Source organism: Ips typographus, linkage group LG13, assembly GCF_016097725.1.
Source record: "Ips typographus isolate SLU linkage group LG13, UJ_Ityp_2.0, whole genome shotgun sequence".
NCBI lineage: Eukaryota > Metazoa > Arthropoda > Insecta > Coleoptera > Curculionidae > Ips > Ips typographus.
The window spans coordinates 786623-802775 of record NC_138434.1 but is presented as its reverse complement, the minus strand read 5'-3'; the positions used below and the strand labels follow the sequence as shown (position 1 = coordinate 802775).

Here is a 16153-nt window from a genome sequence, read left to right as displayed (position 1 = left end):
TAACCTATATATATCGATTATTGGCTGTCTTTTTCTAACGAAACAACCAGACAAAGATAGGTTAAGTGATGGTAAAGAAGACAATTTGATCATAACCTCCAAAAGTCACACGTTCATTTTCAAGTGTAAACACTGCAGTGGCCCCAACAATAATGTCTACCGGAGTAAAAAAGGGCAACACGCTGTTTTATAAAGGTTGCAACTTTTTAAAACAGCGCCTCGTTTTGTCGCTTCTAAGCGGGAAACCAGTGAAAATTACCGAAATCAGGGCCCTGGACGATGAGCCAGGGCTTCGCGAGTTTGAAGTGAGCCTAATCAGATTGTTAGACAAAATCACTAACGGTACAGTGATCGAGCTGAACGAGACTGGTACGGCGCTGTACTTCCAGCCAGGATTGTTGTTTGGAGGTGCTGTAGAACACAACTGTTCCCTTCGGCGCGGTCTAGGTTATTACCTGGAAGTACTGTTTATGTTGGGGTTTTTCTGTAAGCAACCTTTAAATGTCACACTGCACGGTGTGACCAGCAATAACATTGATCCATCAGTGGACATTTTGAAAACCTCATTCATGCAAACATTGAAAAGATTCATAGTGGATGATGAGGGGTTGGAGCTCAAAATTAAAAAGAGGGGTAAGTTCTTATTTGTTAGTTTTCTAACCTAACTTTAATTGTCACTGTCATAATGTAGTATTTTTGTTTGCAATGTTGCCAAGTTTTATTTAATTTAATTTAAACACAGGTATGCTGCCCTTGGGGGGAGGTGAAGTAGTGTTCAAATGCCCTGTTAGAACCAAATTAAGGCCTATTCAACTGTTGAATAGCGGCATGATTAAAAGGGTTCGAGGTATTTAAAATAATTTATAATAAAAAAATTCCAAGTTTTAAATTTTGAGCATTTTCAAGGCACAGCTTATGCTTTACGAGTGTCTCCCGCCATGGCCAACCGTATGGTTGATAAAGCCAAAGGGGTGTTGCTTAACTTTCTACCTGACGTTTTTATAAGCACCGACCAATGTAAAGGACCACAGTCTGGTAAAAGTCCCGGATTTGGAATGCATTTATACGCCGAAACGACGGAAGGAATCGTATACTCCGCAGAACAGGTACTATTTTTGTTACCCTCCCTATCAAACTTGCTGTAATTAAATTTTTTGACAGGTTTCAAATGATGTGTCAAGTGGTCAAGAACCTTCAATTCCTGAGGATGTAGGAGTGGCAGCTGCTCAAAGATTGCTGTACGAAATTTATCTAGGAGGCGTCACCGACTCGTCCAGTCAGGCTGTGACGATATTGAACATGGCTTTGGGTCCTAAAGACGTTTCTAAAGTCATTCTGGGCCCTTTGACTGAGTATTCTATTGGGTTTTTGAGGAATTTAAGGGAATTTTTTGGGGTCACCTTTAAAATTGAACATTACGAAAGTGAGGATGAACAAGAGGGTACCGGTTCAAGTAAAGTTTTGTTGACGTGCGTTGGTATAGGATATAGTAATATAAATAAAAGAACTATTTAATTAACCTAACTTTGTCAATCATTAAACACATCTGGCAACACCGTAACCAAATGAGAGTTTTGACAGATCACAGAAAAATAACATACATAACCTAAAATAGTTGAATGTAAACATGGAAGGTTTTAAGTTGATTAAACAAGGGGCTGAAGCCCGACTTTACCAAGGCACCTACTTAGGCAAAGAAACCATCCTGAAAGAACGGTTTATTAAAAAGTACCGACATAAATACCTGGACGAAACTTTGACCAAAGAACGAATGAAAGCCGAAACTAAAGCTATAGTACGGTGCAAATCTGTTGGAATCTTCACTCCTACTATTTACCTTGTGGACTATAACAGAAGAATGATATTCATGGAAAATTTAGCGCACAGCATAGTTTTCAAGGATTACATCGAGCAAACCGACTTGGACACCCTGTTTGCCGTGGCCCAGCTACTTGGACACACTTTGGGTAAAATGCACCAGGGCAACATCATACACGGCGACTTAACCTCTTCCAATATTCTTCTGGTAAACAAGCACAACACTGATGAGTTTAGTACATTAACTGATTTGAGGTTGTTCTTGATTGACTTTGGTTTGGCCCATGTCGATCCAAGTGCAGAGGATAAAGGCGTGGACCTTTATGTGCTAGAAAGGGCTTTGCTTAGTACTCATGCGGTGGCTGAGAAAATAATGCCTAAAATTTTGGATGGTTATAAAACCAGTTACAGGAATGGATGCAAGGAAGTCCTGGCAAAGTATGAGGATGTCAGAGCCAGAGGGAGAAAAAGGACAATGGTTGGATAAATTTTTGTTAATTTATATTAATGTACACAATAAAATTATTATTAATTAATACATATGCCTTTTTTTATAATCACGTGATGTAAAGTTTTACTTTAGTAATACGGTCACGTGAACAAACCTGGTTTATCTTTTTTTAATGTTTGTTTAAAAAGAGAAACCACTATATTTCTCAAATTTGACAAATGACAGCAAACAAGCATTTTTGATGTTCATTTTTGAATGAATGTTCAGTTTTCTTGTAGGGGAGAAAGGAAACGTGAGAACTTAACCCTCGTGCAAAAATTGTTGTGGGAAATGTTAATTTCGTTGTGCCCTTTATTAACATAATGCAAATTGAGCATTTTTAGCAGTTAACCGGTCCGAAAGTCGTGTAATGGCTAACGCAGATAATGTAAGTATGCTTCAAATACGTACCCCCCCAGATTCCACGCCGTTGGTAGTGTTTAATCTGCATATAGTTGTTATTTTTAGTTTATGTAGTGTGGTTTTAATTATTATATAACGTTCCCTTTGTTATTTGAAGCCAAACAAAGATTTGCTTGGTCTAAATGATATTCTTTTTAAGTACCTACCATTAGTTGATAAAGCATGTTTCCGTTGTTTATGGTATCATTAATGGAAGCTTCACTACTCTGTTTATCTACTCAAAGGAGTAGATTCATAAACAAAGAGTTGTTCATCATTATAATTAACTTGTTTTTGTCTAGTTTGGTTTGGAATTTTTGGACCTAAGTGGAGTAGATGAGTATGAAAGAAGTAAAGTTCTAACCTCTCTACAACCCTCACAGTCTAATTTTAAATTCCCATGGTTCATTGGTGATGAAAGCTCCAAAGCCAGTGCGGTAGAAGGTAAGTTTAGAGTAGTTTACTGTGTTTCCCAATAATAAGTCACATTTACTCCTCTAGGAGATTCCACAACAAATTCTGAGGTTCAAACCTCTAGAGTAAACCCAGAAAATGGATTGTTCTTATCCAAATCAAAATCGAATAACAATTTGCCTCCAGTTGTATCTGCCAACTCTCTAAATGGCCCCATTAATGCACATCCAAGCAATCAGTTCTATAATCCAGTTCCACAGTATTATGCCCCTGCTACTGTTGTCACAACAATTCCCAGTGTTCATTATGGTAATTTTGCTGCAAGTCCCCCTCATCTTGATGTAGCCCCAGCCTCATACCCCACCTACATACCCCCAGTTTATCCAGCCAAACCAGCAGTATTTTATGGAGTACCACCAGCCCAAACAGTGTTTTTACAACCCTCACCCGCTGTGGACGCAAGCTTTTATGCACCTAATTACCAGACAGCCAGTCAGACCTACATAGAGAACGACATTGTAGTAGAGCCCCAAATAAGTGCAGAATTGGAACCAATCTTGCCGGTCAGCACAAAACAGCCCTCCTCCCTCTCGGCAGATAGTCCGGCCTTCACACCAAAAAATCTACAACACCCAGTGGAGCCCCAGGCTGTGCCCGTGGAAAAACCGAGTGAAAATGTCACAGCAGAAGCACCAAAGCAGGAAAGTGTGTGGGCGACCAAAAAGTCTTTTGCCAGTTTGTTTGAGGGTGCCAAACCGGGAACGGCAGCTGGCAGAGTGAACGGTATTGCCAAAATACCGGATGTTGTGAGTAAAAACTCAGCTGAGGCAACTTGTCCCATTAAGAATCCCAGACGCGGCCATTTTGTTGATCCTGATTGTTATCGGATGGGAGGTGAGTGAATACTTTGGTTTGTCATGTGACTGCTTTAGCAAAAAGTGGGGTTTGAATTTTGTGTCAACTGTCAAATTACGTCACGCGTTATTTACTTGTTCTTTTTTGTTTGATTTCCCCTGTAAGTATGTAAATTTAATATAATACTAAGATTGGGAATTAATGCACTTGACAAAGATAGAAAACTTTGTAAGTGAGGATAGTTGGTCACATGACTGGTTTTGCAGAAACTTTGAGTGATGAACCTTAATACAACCTTGTAGAGGATGAAATTCCCTACAACTTTCATTCTGTACACTTTTTTGTAGCTCCCTAAATAACAAAGCTATGCTCAGTCAAAATGGAGTTATTTTTAAAAAAACCAGTTTGGTGCATCCATCACTTTTTGGTCTTGTAACTCCTTAAGGAGGCCCTTAAGGGCAAAAACACCTTAATACAATCTTGTAGAGGATGAAATTCGTTACAACTTCCATTCTCTACTATTCTTAAATAACTTTTGTAGCTCTTTGTACTTGGGGATTGTAGGATAATCTATTTTTTAGAATTCCTGAAAAAATACACTGTAGACGGTAGAACTATAAGTCTCCAGCCTAGAGGTTTGATTAATCAGAGCAACTATTGCTACATCAATTCAATTCTACAAGCCTTAATCGCCTGTCCTCCTATGTACAACTTGCTGAGCGGTTTAGCGGGAAATATCACGTCAAACGCTAAAAGAAAGCCAACGCCGGTGATTGACGGAATGTAAGCGCTTTTAACTCCATGCGACTCTCGTCTTTATCCTTTCAATTGTTAAGGTGCAAGTTTGCGAAAGAGTACAAACTTTTACCGGCCAACATGCGCGTCAACAATCGACGCTCGGAGGGTGGTAAAAAGGACCAAAAACGGGACCAAGGCGCTCTCATTAACACCGACATACCCTTCGAACCGTCCTGGATCTACAAAATACTGCACGGACTACAAACTGACCTTATGGAGGGACGACAAGAGGATGCCGAGGAGTTTTTGGGCTGTTTGTTGAACCATTTGAGTGACGAAATGCTTGAGGTTTGTTGTTGCTTTGTTGTAAGTCAGTTTGACGGACTGACTTTGTGTTTATTGTTTTTAGTTGATGAAACTGGTTAACACTTCTGACAAGTCTGCAAACGAGGAAGCTACGTCACAGGACGATGACACTTGGCAGGTTTGTAGTGTTCTAAAGTGAAACAGTATTTGCTTAATCATAAAATAGAGTTATCATTAGAGTCCGGATTAAAAAGCACTAAAATCGTGTAAAAAGCTTTAAAAAAGCACAAAACTCCTTCAGAAATGCGAAACTTTTTAAGTTCTAGACATTTTTTGAAACTTTCTTTTTTTCAACTACTTGAGGAGCGTTTGGACGGTTTAAAAAGCATGTTGAAGGTTCTGAAATGCTTTAGAGGTATTCGGATACTCTTGGAAACTTTTAGACCGTTCTGGAAGGCTTTCGTCTGCTTGGAAAGCATTTTAGAGCTCCCGTAGTATTTTAAAACCTTTTTAAACTACTTGACGAGTATTTGGACAGTTTAAAGAGCATATTGACGGTTCTGGAATGCTTGGGGAATTCTTAGATGGTTCTAGAACTGTTTGGGAGCTTCTAGACTAGTTGAAGGGCATTTCAAATTTTTTAGACGGTTTTAAAAGCTTTTGGAAGTTTCTAGATTGTTTTGAAAGGCTGTTTCGCTTTTTAGAAGCATTTTGCAGTTTTTGTAGTGTTTTGAAATTTTTTTAGACTACTTTAAGAGTATTTAAGGTTCTGGGCAGCTTTAAAGACCTTTGAAACCTTGTACTTTGTTCTAGAAGCTGTTAAACTGCTCTTGAAGTCTTCTAGTTGAAGATTATTTAGAAGTCTTTAGAGTGTTCTAAAAGCTTTTGGCAGCTTCTAGACTGTTTTGGAAATCTTTCGATTGCTTGAGAAGCATTTTGGTGTTCCTGTAGTGTTTTAAAATCGTTTTAGACTACTTTAGGAGCATTTGGAAAGTGTTTTGAACAGTTTAAAGAGCATTGAAGGTTCTGGACTGCTATCAAGGCATTTGAAGCCTTGTAGACGGTTCTAGATACTTTTGGAAGCTTTTAAACTGTTCTAGAAGCATTCAGAAACTTTTATACTGTCTTGAAATGATTTGAGAGCGTCTAGACTATTCTAAAAGCTTTTGGAAGGCTTTCAACTGCTTTAGAAGCATACAGAAGCTTTTAGACTGCCTTGAAATGATTTGAGAGCTTCTAGACTAACTGAAGATTATTTAGAAGCTTTTAGACTGTTCTAAAAGCTTTTGGAAGTTTCTAAACTGTTTTGGAAGCCTTTCGACTGCTTGAGAAGCATTTTGGAGTTTCTTAAACTGCTCTAGAAGCATACTGAAACTTTTAGACTTTCTTGAAATGATTTGAGAGCTTCTACACTGTTTTAAAAGCTTTTGGAAGGCTTTCGACTGCTTAAAAAGCACTTTGGAGTTTCTCTAGTGTTTTAAAACCTTTTTAGATTACTTTAGGAGCATTTGGAAGGTTTCTGGAGAGTTTAAAAAGCATTGAAGGTTTTAGATTGCTTTTAAAGCATTTTAAAACTTCAGAAGGGTTCTAGAAACTTTTGGAAAGTTTTTAAACTGCCTTGACATTTTTTGAGAGCTTCTAGACTAGTTGAAGATGATTTTGAAACTTTTAGAGTGTTCTAAGTGCTTTTGGAAGTTTCTAGACTGTTTTGGAAGCCTTTCGATTGCTTCAGAAGCATTTTGGTCTTCCCGTAGTGTTTTAAACTACTTGAAGAGTGTTTAGAAGGTTTTTTAGGCAGTTTAAAGAGCATTAAAGGTTCTAGACAGCTATTAAGGCGTTTGAAGCCTTGTAGACGGTTCTAGATACTTTTGGAAGCTTTTAAACTGTTCTAGAAGCATTCGGAAACTTTTAGACTGTCTTGAAATGATTTGAGACCTTCTAAACTATTCTAAAAGACTTTGGAAGGCTTTCGACTGCTTTAGAAGCATTTTGGAGTTTCTGTAGTGTTTTAAAATCGTTTTAGACTACTTTAGGAACATTTGGAAGGTTTCTGGATAGTTTAAAAAGCATTGAAGGTTTTGGATTGCTTTTGAAGCATTTGAAAACTTATGAAGGGTTCTAGAAACTTATGGAAGCTTTGAAACTGCTTTAGAAGCATACTGAAACTTTCAGACTGCCTTGAAATGATTTGAGAGCCTTTAGACTAATTGAAGATTATTTAGAAGCCTTTAGATTGTTCTAAAAGCTTTTGGAAGTTTCTAGACTGTTTTGGAAGCCTTTCTACTGCTTAAGAAGCATTTTGGAATTTTTGTAGTGTTTTAAAACTACTTTAGGAGCATTTGGAAAGTATATGAACAGTTTAAAGAGCATTGAAGGTTCTGGACTGTTTTTAAGACATTTGAAACCTTGTAGACGGTTCTAGAAGCTTCTGGAAGCTGTTAAACTGCTCTAGAAGCATATGGAAGCTGTTTGATTGTTCTAAAAGCTTTTGGAAGCTTCTAGGCTGATTTCTCCATACAAAAAATAGCAGCAAAACGCCCCCAAAAAATAAATTAAGCACAAAAAGAAGAAATAAGCATGAAAGAAATCTGTCAAAGATTGGTTGCTTTTATTACTTATTGAATAGCTATTGAACAAGAAGAGACAGTTGCAATTAGAAAGCGAATTGGAGTGAGATGGACTCTTCCTACCAAAGATAAAGACAATCGACTGATATCGGCTTTGATCGTTGAATATCAGGAGTTTCATTGGTTGATCGTTCAGGTTGTTGAAGAACGTTGCCATATCTCAGACACACATCAAATAATTGTTTTAAAACATCAGTTCAGTGTCCCTTCTTGTTAAATAGCTATTCTATGGTTTTACCTTGAAATTAATCCCCATTCTAGGTTATGGGTAATAAAAACAAAGGCGTGGTGCTGAGAAAGACGGAATTTGAGCGAACGCCAATCACGGACATATTCGGTGGTTCCCTCAAGTCGAGAATAAACCGAGCCGGTGGCTTAATGACTGAAAACACTCAGCCTTTCCTTACGTTGCCCCTAAATATTGAGGTAGTACTCGTACTGTCTTGGTTGGCTTAATTAAAACAAAAAAAAAAACGAATTTTAGAAAGTTAAGACTGTCGAGGAAGCTTTAGAGGCCTTGACAACGAAAAACCAACTGGAAGGACTCACCTCCTCCAAAACGAACGAGGAGGTGGAGGCGTGGCAACAGGTGATGTTGGACGAACTGCCCGTCGTGCTGATTCTGCATTTAAAGTGTTTCGACTTTAAGCTGGACGGCTGCACGAAAATCGTCAAGGCGTTGGAGTTTCCCATCGATTTAAAATTGGAAGGAAGTAAGTTTTGTCGTTTAATTTGCATTTCCATTGATTGTATTGACGTGTGACGTACGCAGAACTGTTGTCGGTCAAGACCACCAACGCCAAGGAGAAACAATACAAACTGTTTGCTGTGGTGTACCATGACGGTAAAGAAGCATCGAAAGGACATTACCTCACTGATGCTTTTCATGTGGGTTATAGTAGTTGGTTGAGATACGACGATGCTTCAGTCAAACAGGTAATTTGTTTTATACAGAGTCGGTTAAATGGGGAGAGTTTTAGAGAATTTTCTGTGAAACTTATTTCCAGTTTCCAAATTAAATTATCTTTCTCCGTTTTTCGGAAAATTGGGAAAACGTCACAAGCTGCATTTTAAACACTCTTTAACAAAGCCAAAGAGATTTTTGAAATTAAGACATTATTGAGGCACTTCTTTACGTAGAACACGACGTAATTAGAAAAAATCTATTTTCATTGGTTTCCGAGATATGGATGATTACTTTGTAAATTCTTATGGCCGCCTTCAAGATGGCGTCCTCCATATTTTCCGGTCACCACTATTCCAGCCAATAGTTGACAAGCACCTTCTAGGCTTTCTAGTAAAGTAGGCGGTGCACTAGCAGGTCAGACGATGCACGGCAACCCGCGTTACCACTGCATGTTCGGCGGGCTGCATACCCAATTTTTATTTTCGGGGGTAATATCCCTAGTGCATTTAATTTTTCCACAGGAAAAATTAGATGCACGAGGGATATTTGGTAAGATTATTTCCTGAGTTAAATAAACATTTTATTTTAATTAAAACAATAAGAACAATAACTTTCAAGCTAGAAAGGGTAACACTATTCTTTATGTTGTTGTGAGGAGTGTGCAATTTTTTTTCCGGAAAAACTGCTGACAGCTAAGTTGACAGTTGTTTAGTGATTTTTCCACTTAAAATTTACATTTGTTATACTAATTCTTGATAGCGATTGGTCAAAATTGATAGGAAGGAAATAATCATAGGAAACGTTATCGACCAACATTTGGTCCTGCTGCCTAATTTGTTTCATTTTAATTGAAACGTCAAATTTAATGCGCATTTTTTTGCAGGTTCAGGAGGAACACGTACTAAAACCTCAGGGAACTAGAGTGCCCTATTTGTTATTCTATCGTCGTAGTGATACTATTAGAAGTAGGTAATAATTTTATAAATTGGCCTATACATTGTTAACTACTATTAAGTATCTTATTTTATTAAATAAATTTATATGTAATATTTTTTAGCAAATTGTTTTCTATTTTACTAAAACCTATAAATTTAGTACAATTTTCAGTATCGTCAATTTCAAAAGTAAAAAGATTACGTACCCACAATCTAGCTCACAATAGACATTTTAACTGACAGAAGTAATACGTAATACTTAAGATGACGTACGTATTTAAGAATTTTGCGTTTATGTTAAATTGACTTTTTTACTTGAAGTTTTACCTTACACGGTATACGCTATTTCAAATATCAAATGGCAATATAAGTCACGACATCCAAGTCATTTCTCACTCCAAGTGAGTTTAACAGACGATTTTGTCGCTGACTGTGTTTTCAAACTTTGGCACCACTTTTCTCCCTGACTGTACCGAATTTAGTGATATTTTTTTAGGTTAGTGGATAGGAAATTTAATAAGGATTCCAAAAATGTGCTTAAAACTGTCATTTTCACACCACAAATGGGTTTTACAGGCGATTTTGTCCTTGACTGTCCTTTCAAACTGTGTTTCTGTTAGTTCAAACTTTGACACTGTTTTTCTCTCTGACTGTACTCAATTTAGTAGTGTTTTTTTAGGTTAGTGGATAGGAAATTTAATGAGGATTCCAAAAATGTGCTTAAAACTGTCATTTTCTCATTCCAAGTGGGTTCTACAGGCGATTTTGTCCTTGACTGTTCTTTCAAATTGTGTTTCTAACAATTCAAACTTTGACACCATTTTTCACCATGACTGTACCGATATGTTTTTTGTTTTTTTTGGCTATTGAATAGGAAATTTAATGAGGATTCCAAAAATGTACTTAAATCAAACATTTTCTCACTAGAAGTGGGTTTTACCAGCGATTTTGTCCCTGACTGTCCTTTCAAACTGTGTTTCTGGCAGTTCAAACTTTGACACTGTTTTTCTAACTGACTATACTCAATTTTTTAGTGTTTTTTTAGGCTAGTAGATAGGAAACTTAATGAGGATTCCAAAAATGTGGATAAAACTGTCATTTTCGCACTCCAAGTGAGTTTAACAGACGATTTTGTCGCTGACTGTCTTTTCAAACTGTGTTTCTGTCAGTTCAAACTTTGGCAGCACTTTTCTCCCTGACTGTACCGAATTTTGTGATTTTTTTTAGGTTATTGGATAAGAAATTTAATGAGGATTCCAAAAATGTACTTAAAACTGTCATTTTCTCACTCCAAGTGAGTTTAACAGACGATTTTTTCTCACTGTCTTTTCAAACTGTGTTTTTGGCAGTTCAAACTTTGACAGCGCTTTTCTCTCTGACTGTACCGAATACCTATTGTTTTCTGCAATACGTTAAAGCCGTTATCCGTTATTTTTCCATGTGTAGGTGGTGAAATAACGTATAACGCATTGCTACCACTTAAAGTGTCTTAAATGATGCAATTTGGGGCACACACAATAATTACACAAATTAATCCAAATACAATCTAATAAAGTCTATTTAAACAAGCATCATCTATTTTCTTCACTATTGTATATACTGGCATTGCGTCTTTTAAACTTTTTCGTCGTTGGTGTACTGTTGTCCGGTCCTGTGCTCGTTTCACTTAAACCCCCATCTTCAGTCTCTAAATTACACCGTTTGGGGGAACGTTTACTCGAACCTTCATCTAAAGAGTCCGAACTCATTGCTAAACGTTCCTCGATTTGGTCACTCAGCAATACACTACATTCCCCCACACTGTCCAACTTGGGTTCGGGTAGTTTCAGTGGCGTAACCGCTTTTTTGTCGGCGCAATCGCTCGAATCGTCCGTATCGTCGAGGAAGGTGGAATTTTCGAAAAAACTGGCGTCCACGCTAATGTTTAGTCCTTGTCGCTCTGAAATTAAACAAATCGGATCGTCAATCGATAATAATTCGCATAATTCAACGGTTTGCGGGTTTAGTTTGGCTTGAGGTTGAACGGGTTTTAATGCGCTTCCCGGTTGGTACGCCACTGCTGTGGGTTTAAAGTTTTTTGGTACTTTTAAGTTATTGCACATTTTGTTTAAAACCAGCGATTTTTCTTCTTCAGTCGGTGTGAAATTGTACCTAAAAATTGTTAAACTGTTAAACTGATAATTTAGTATTCTTTCGTTAATTTACCGCTCGTTTCCTCCAGGTCCTGGCATATAAGTATTAACATTCTTGACGCTCAGTAAATGATTGGTTAGAAATAGAACAGTTAACCACTCTAAATCGTATTCAATTTCAATTTTCTTCTCGTTATCGTGGGGAATATCGACGAGTTGTAAAAACTGTCTTCTCGGTAAACATTTATCCAGCGCCAAAAATTTAGTTGATGGTTTGTCATCGTGCGGCACTAACGCAACAAATTTACAGTGAAGATGAGCGGCAAACCAGTATTTAGGCTGAAGATGGTGAAGTAACTCCTCGCACGGTTTACTACCCAGTTGATTTGCTTCAATTTCATCTCTGCAAATCCCAATTATTTATATATAAACTCAAATACATTAAATAATAAAACAAACTTGAAAAATGGCTTTCTTTTTAGCAATTTCTGAACGTTTCCGTAGTGGTAAATGCCAGTTGGCCAGTCATGTGACAGAAATACATCCATAGGCTGGGACAGTTGTTTCAATCGGAACACGTCCAAGTTTCTGATGTGATAGACGCTTCGTTTAGTGTTTTCGTCGTAAGGGGGCTTTTCGAATCTGCCTCTTAGAAAATCGCGACTTTTATAAATTCCCGACATACCTCCGATTCTGACACCTAAAAAAAATTACCGTATTTTCAACTGAGTTGACCACGTGACCACCTTTCTGATGACGTCACACGTCCCTACTGTATTTCTTTAATTAACCGCTGACCCTAAACAGGTGATGATTGGTTATCAGCAAATGCAATATGAACAATCACGTGACAGCATTAATAGATATAGATTTAAACATTATCTAATTCTTGTCTGTAATCTTTGGAAGTTTTGCAATTATTGGCAACACTGATGAAAAATATTGTTTTGACTTAAACTGTGCATAAACAAGGGGGGATATTATATGTACATAACTATAAAGTATTTGGTTTTCATTTGGTAATTGTCACGTGACCGTCTAGCTAACTAGTGTTCTATAATCACATGACAACTGTCACTAATTTCAAAACTGGTCAAATTATGCCCTAAAGTTGCAAAAATCAGGGTATTCAATTAGTATTCCATATAAAGAGTGTTGTTGAAATTCATGATTTTGACAATTTTTCACGTGACTGTTTAGCTAAATTATCCTTTAAAACCACGTGACCTAACAATTATTATTAAAAAAAAAATGAAAAATATAGTAGTTTTTATATTATTTATGGCGAGAATCAAGGATTAAAAATTTTGACAACTATTTAAAGACACCCTGTATAATAATGTAAAATGAATGAATTTGTTTTGATCTACCATTTTTGATATTTTGACTTGGCAACATTGCCAATAATAACAAAGAAAAACGGTGTAAACTGCTGCACTTTTAGGTTAGTTTACCTACCTGCAATATTGATGACCCCAGCATAACCCAGGTAATAAATATTAGGAGCCACCCAACCCCCGTACGGAAGTTCTTGTAAGTAGTTGGAGGCCTCGTGGTTGCCTCCAATGAATATTGTAAGAACTGGAGCTTTTTTTTCGCCACTAAAATACCTAAAATAGCATCAGTTAGCGACTAGCACCCATTTATGTAATATTTAATCCAGACTTACTTGTAAAAAGAACATATACGACGGTATTTAGGGGGCACCGCCATACACGCAAGGTCCTCCGTGTTCCTTGAAGACTGGAAATCTCCACAACATATCAACAAGTCAATCTTGATATTTTCCTTTTCTTCCACTTCATTGATTGACGCGTATATGTTGTCCAATTCACCGTGAGCACAACCCTCAACTGCAATCTTCATGATTACACGAAAAACTTTAGGAAATGTTCTTTATTCAAGCTAAAAATTGATAATAAACAAGACACAAGTAAACAACGCTTTGTGTTCGTTGCGTTGTAATTTTGAGGTTATGTGTGTTTAAAGCAGTGTTGCCGTTCACATCTTTAGATAATCCGCCACACCACAAAATGACTGAAGTGCGTTTTGGTGTTTAACGTCAATTTCTCATGCATTATGTATGTAAATTGCCGCCAATTACACTACTAATACCCGGTATTTTCTAATATTTTAAATTCTGCTACAAATTGGCAAATTTTGGACTACCTACCAGCAATATAGTCCGTCACAAAGCTAAGTACAAACGGCAACACTGGTTTAAATAAGAGAAGATTGACTTAACCTCAATAAATTTTGACAGCTGTTTTGTTTACTACTAGTTTGTTTTTTTATTATTAATACTTTAGAAAAACTGTAAAATATCTACCACAGCTGTATAATGCTACCCGGCATTGGAGTGTTCGGAACGGGTCCAGTCGTTAAAGTATTAGTTCCCATTCTGAGAGAAAATGGGTTTAAAATCGAGGCTATATGGAGTAGAACAATCCAGGAAGCCCAGGAAACCGCAAAAACTTTGGATATTCCATTTTTCACCAACAAAATCGACGACGTTTTGTTGCGGAAAGATGTCGATTTGATATTTGTGCTGTGCTCGCCCAATTTACATGCACAAATCTCGGTTAAAGCTCTGGGTATTGGTAAACATGTTGTTTGTGACAAACCAGCTGGTCTCAATCAGTCTGACGCCCTTAAAATGGTTAGAGCAGGCCAGTACTATCCATCTCTTATATCTCTAATAAACCATTCATTCAGGTAGGTGAATCACATGTTATGTATGACACACTGTCAATGACGTCACAGTGGGTGCTTGTTACTATCATGTTGATATTGCAGGTTTTTACCAGCATTTATACAATTAAAAAAGAAACTGGAGGACAACTATTTAGGATCACCTATTACATTAATTGATATTAGAGTACAAAGTGGCTCTTTATTCACAGACATGGACGCATTTGATTGGAAATGCGACAGTGTTATGGGGGGTAAAACTATTGAAATTTTTTTTATTACAACTATTAAAATGTAATAAAATGACTAGGGGGAACACTCAATCTGGTTGGCAGTCATATAGTAGATTTGGTAACGTTTTTAACTGGTGAAAGGGCTGTAAGGGTGCATGGCGTCGTCCGTACTTTTACTAAACATACTGAAGTAATCAAAGGCATTCGCCAGATAACGGCGCCTGATTTTTGCGCTTTTCAAATGGAATTGCACAGTGGCATTCTGGTTACTGTTACCATTAACAGTCATACAGTTGGTAGCACGTTTCAACAAGAAATTATGGTTTGCAGTAGTACAGCCCATTTAGTGGTAATAAGTAATTTAAAATGTATATTAGTCCTTGTAGAGGTGGTTTTATTAGGTACGCGGTGGTGATCTGTTTGGGTGTAAGGACAAAAACTCGGAGGAAGTAATTTACTTGGATGTTGAAGACTTAAAATGTCCAGTTCCCAATTCGGTACTACCAAAAACATTCATTAAAGGGCTTTGCAAAATGGTTGCAGCCCTTAGAGAAGCTTTTTTACCTGTAAGTGATCAGACTGGATGGATTAAAGAGCCAGGTAATATTACTTCTTGCCACTGGAATATTTCTATGAAAAAATTATTGTGTATCATCAGTATCAATGGCGGCCAATTTCGAAGACGGATTATACGTGCAGGCTGTTTTGAGTGCCATAAAACAGTCATCTCAGACCAGACAGTGGATCAAAGTGAATATTATGACTGAACAGCCGGACAAAAATGAATTACTGAGTGCAGTAGTTCGACGAACAGCAATATCCATGTCTTAACTTGTCAAGTTTGAAGGAAATTTTTTTAATATAATTTTGTTTTATGACTCTCCAGTACTTTTCATCCCAGCGGAAAAGACAGTGAAAGTGACATAGAAAACAAAAAATAGAGCAGATTTCAAGCTTTCTAAAAATGTCTCCACATGATTTGATTGATTACACCGTTTGGCCGCTAGAGGGCGTCAAAGTTCCTTCACCATAAAATCACTTATTTTTTGACACCCGCTGTTTTGACCCTAAATTACTCCTCTAATTGACAAGTTAAGTCAAAGTGACATAGAAAACAAAAGATAGAGCAGATTTCAAGCTTTCCAAAAATGTCTCCTCATGATTTGATTGATTACACCGTTTGGCCACTAGAGGGCGTCAAAGTTCCTTTACCATAAAATCACATATTTTATGACACCCGCGGTTTTGACCCTAAATTACTCGCTTAATTGACAAGTTACGTCAAAATGTCATAGAAAACAAAAGGATGAGCAGATTTCAATCTTTCCAAAAATGTCTCTACATGAGTTGATTGATTACACCGTTTGGCCGCTAGAGGGCCTCAAAGTTGCTTCCCCATAAAATCGCAATTTTTAGACACCCGCTGCTTTCACCCTAATTTACTCCCTTACTTGACAAGATACGTCAAAATGTCATAGAAAACAAAAGATAGTGCAGATTACAAGCTTTCCAAAAGTATTCCCACATGTTGATTGATCACACCGTTTGGCCGCTAGAGGGCGACAAAGTTGCTTCACCATAAAATCGCACATTTTTAGACACCCG

The 16153-nt window shown here is 37.3% G+C and overlaps 5 protein-coding genes and 1 long non-coding RNA gene across 6 annotated transcripts; 5 read left to right on the top strand and 1 right to left on the bottom strand.

The window, feature by feature from the left end:
* Window positions 1-9: 9 nt before the first annotated feature.
* Rtc1 (RNA terminal phosphate cyclase 1) lies at window positions 10-1519 on the top strand. Its single transcript, XM_081992060.1, has 4 exons — window positions 10-633; window positions 743-847; window positions 907-1106; window positions 1162-1519. The coding sequence occupies exons 1-4, from the start codon at window positions 153-155 to the stop codon at window positions 1513-1515; spliced, it is 1140 nt and encodes a 379-aa protein (XP_081848186.1). The 5' UTR covers window positions 10-152; the 3' UTR covers window positions 1516-1519.
* Tcs5 (TP53 regulating kinase) lies at window positions 1519-2356 on the top strand. The gene has a single exon (XM_081992070.1). It carries the CDS (start codon window positions 1628-1630, stop codon window positions 2303-2305), a length of 678 nt encoding a protein of 225 aa, XP_081848196.1. The 5' UTR covers window positions 1519-1627; the 3' UTR covers window positions 2306-2356.
* Window positions 2357-2521: 165 nt separating this feature from the next.
* Usp10 (ubiquitin specific protease 10) lies at window positions 2522-9618 on the top strand. Its single transcript, XM_081992036.1, has 10 exons — window positions 2522-2696; window positions 3013-3154; window positions 3212-4018; window positions 4561-4762; window positions 4816-5065; window positions 5127-5201; window positions 7912-8076; window positions 8135-8363; window positions 8423-8586; window positions 9441-9618. The coding sequence occupies exons 1-10, from the start codon at window positions 2679-2681 to the stop codon at window positions 9528-9530; spliced, it is 2142 nt and encodes a 713-aa protein (XP_081848162.1). The 5' UTR covers window positions 2522-2678; the 3' UTR covers window positions 9531-9618.
* On the top strand, window positions 5225-7641 carry LOC145737401 (uncharacterized). The gene is made up of 2 exons (XR_014180366.1): window positions 5225-5438; window positions 5480-7641. It is a non-coding gene; the product is annotated as an uncharacterized LOC145737401 (long non-coding RNA).
* A 1404-nt stretch (window positions 9619-11022) lies between the features above and the next one.
* Window positions 11023-13583, bottom strand: ldbr (lariat debranching enzyme). Its single transcript, XM_081992040.1, has 5 exons — window positions 13294-13583; window positions 13083-13234; window positions 12084-12324; window positions 11698-12027; window positions 11023-11643 (listed from the first exon to the last, which is right to left on the bottom strand). The coding sequence occupies exons 1-5, from the start codon at window positions 13488-13490 to the stop codon at window positions 11064-11066; spliced, it is 1500 nt and encodes a 499-aa protein (XP_081848166.1). The 5' UTR covers window positions 13491-13583; the 3' UTR covers window positions 11023-11063.
* Window positions 13584-13873: 290 nt separating this feature from the next.
* On the top strand, window positions 13874-15429 carry LOC145737385 (glucose-fructose oxidoreductase domain-containing protein 2). Its single transcript, XM_081992059.1, has 5 exons — window positions 13874-14339; window positions 14421-14569; window positions 14626-14897; window positions 14950-15148; window positions 15207-15429. Exons 1-5 carry the CDS (start codon window positions 13966-13968, stop codon window positions 15377-15379), a joined length of 1167 nt encoding a protein of 388 aa, XP_081848185.1. The 5' UTR covers window positions 13874-13965; the 3' UTR covers window positions 15380-15429.
* The last annotated feature ends 724 nt before the right edge of the window (window positions 15430-16153 follow it).

Coding starts and splice junctions, on each gene's coding strand:
- Rtc1 (XM_081992060.1), top strand. CDS start 153: ATGTCTACCGGAGTAAAAAAGGGCAACACGCTGTTTTATAAAGGTTGC. Junction 634..742: donor GCTCAAAATTAAAAAGAGGG/GTAAGTTCTTAT, acceptor ATTTAAACACAG/GTATGCTGCCCTTGGGGGGA. Junction 848..906: donor CATGATTAAAAGGGTTCGAG/GTATTTAAAATA, acceptor AGCATTTTCAAG/GCACAGCTTATGCTTTACGA.
- Tcs5 (XM_081992070.1), top strand. CDS start 1,628: ATGGAAGGTTTTAAGTTGATTAAACAAGGGGCTGAAGCCCGACTTTAC.
- Usp10 (XM_081992036.1), top strand. Junction 4,019..4,560: donor TGATTGTTATCGGATGGGAG/GTGAGTGAATAC, acceptor TCTATTTTTTAG/AATTCCTGAAAAAATACACT. Junction 8,364..8,422: donor CGATTTAAAATTGGAAGGAA/GTAAGTTTTGTC, acceptor TGACGTACGCAG/AACTGTTGTCGGTCAAGACC.
- ldbr (XM_081992040.1), bottom strand. CDS start 13,490: ATGAAGATTGCAGTTGAGGGTTGTGCTCACGGTGAATTGGACAACATA. Junction 12,325..13,082: donor TGGGGTCATCAATATTGCAG/GTAGGTAAACTA, acceptor AATTTTTTTTAG/GTGTCAGAATCGGAGGTATG. Junction 12,028..12,083: donor AAAAGAAAGCCATTTTTCAA/GTTTGTTTTATT, acceptor TGGGATTTGCAG/AGATGAAATTGAAGCAAATC.
- LOC145737385 (XM_081992059.1), top strand. CDS start 13,966: ATGCTACCCGGCATTGGAGTGTTCGGAACGGGTCCAGTCGTTAAAGTA. Junction 14,570..14,625: donor ATGCGACAGTGTTATGGGGG/GTAAAACTATTG, acceptor TAAAATGACTAG/GGGGAACACTCAATCTGGTT. Junction 15,149..15,206: donor TGGATGGATTAAAGAGCCAG/GTAATATTACTT, acceptor GTGTATCATCAG/TATCAATGGCGGCCAATTTC.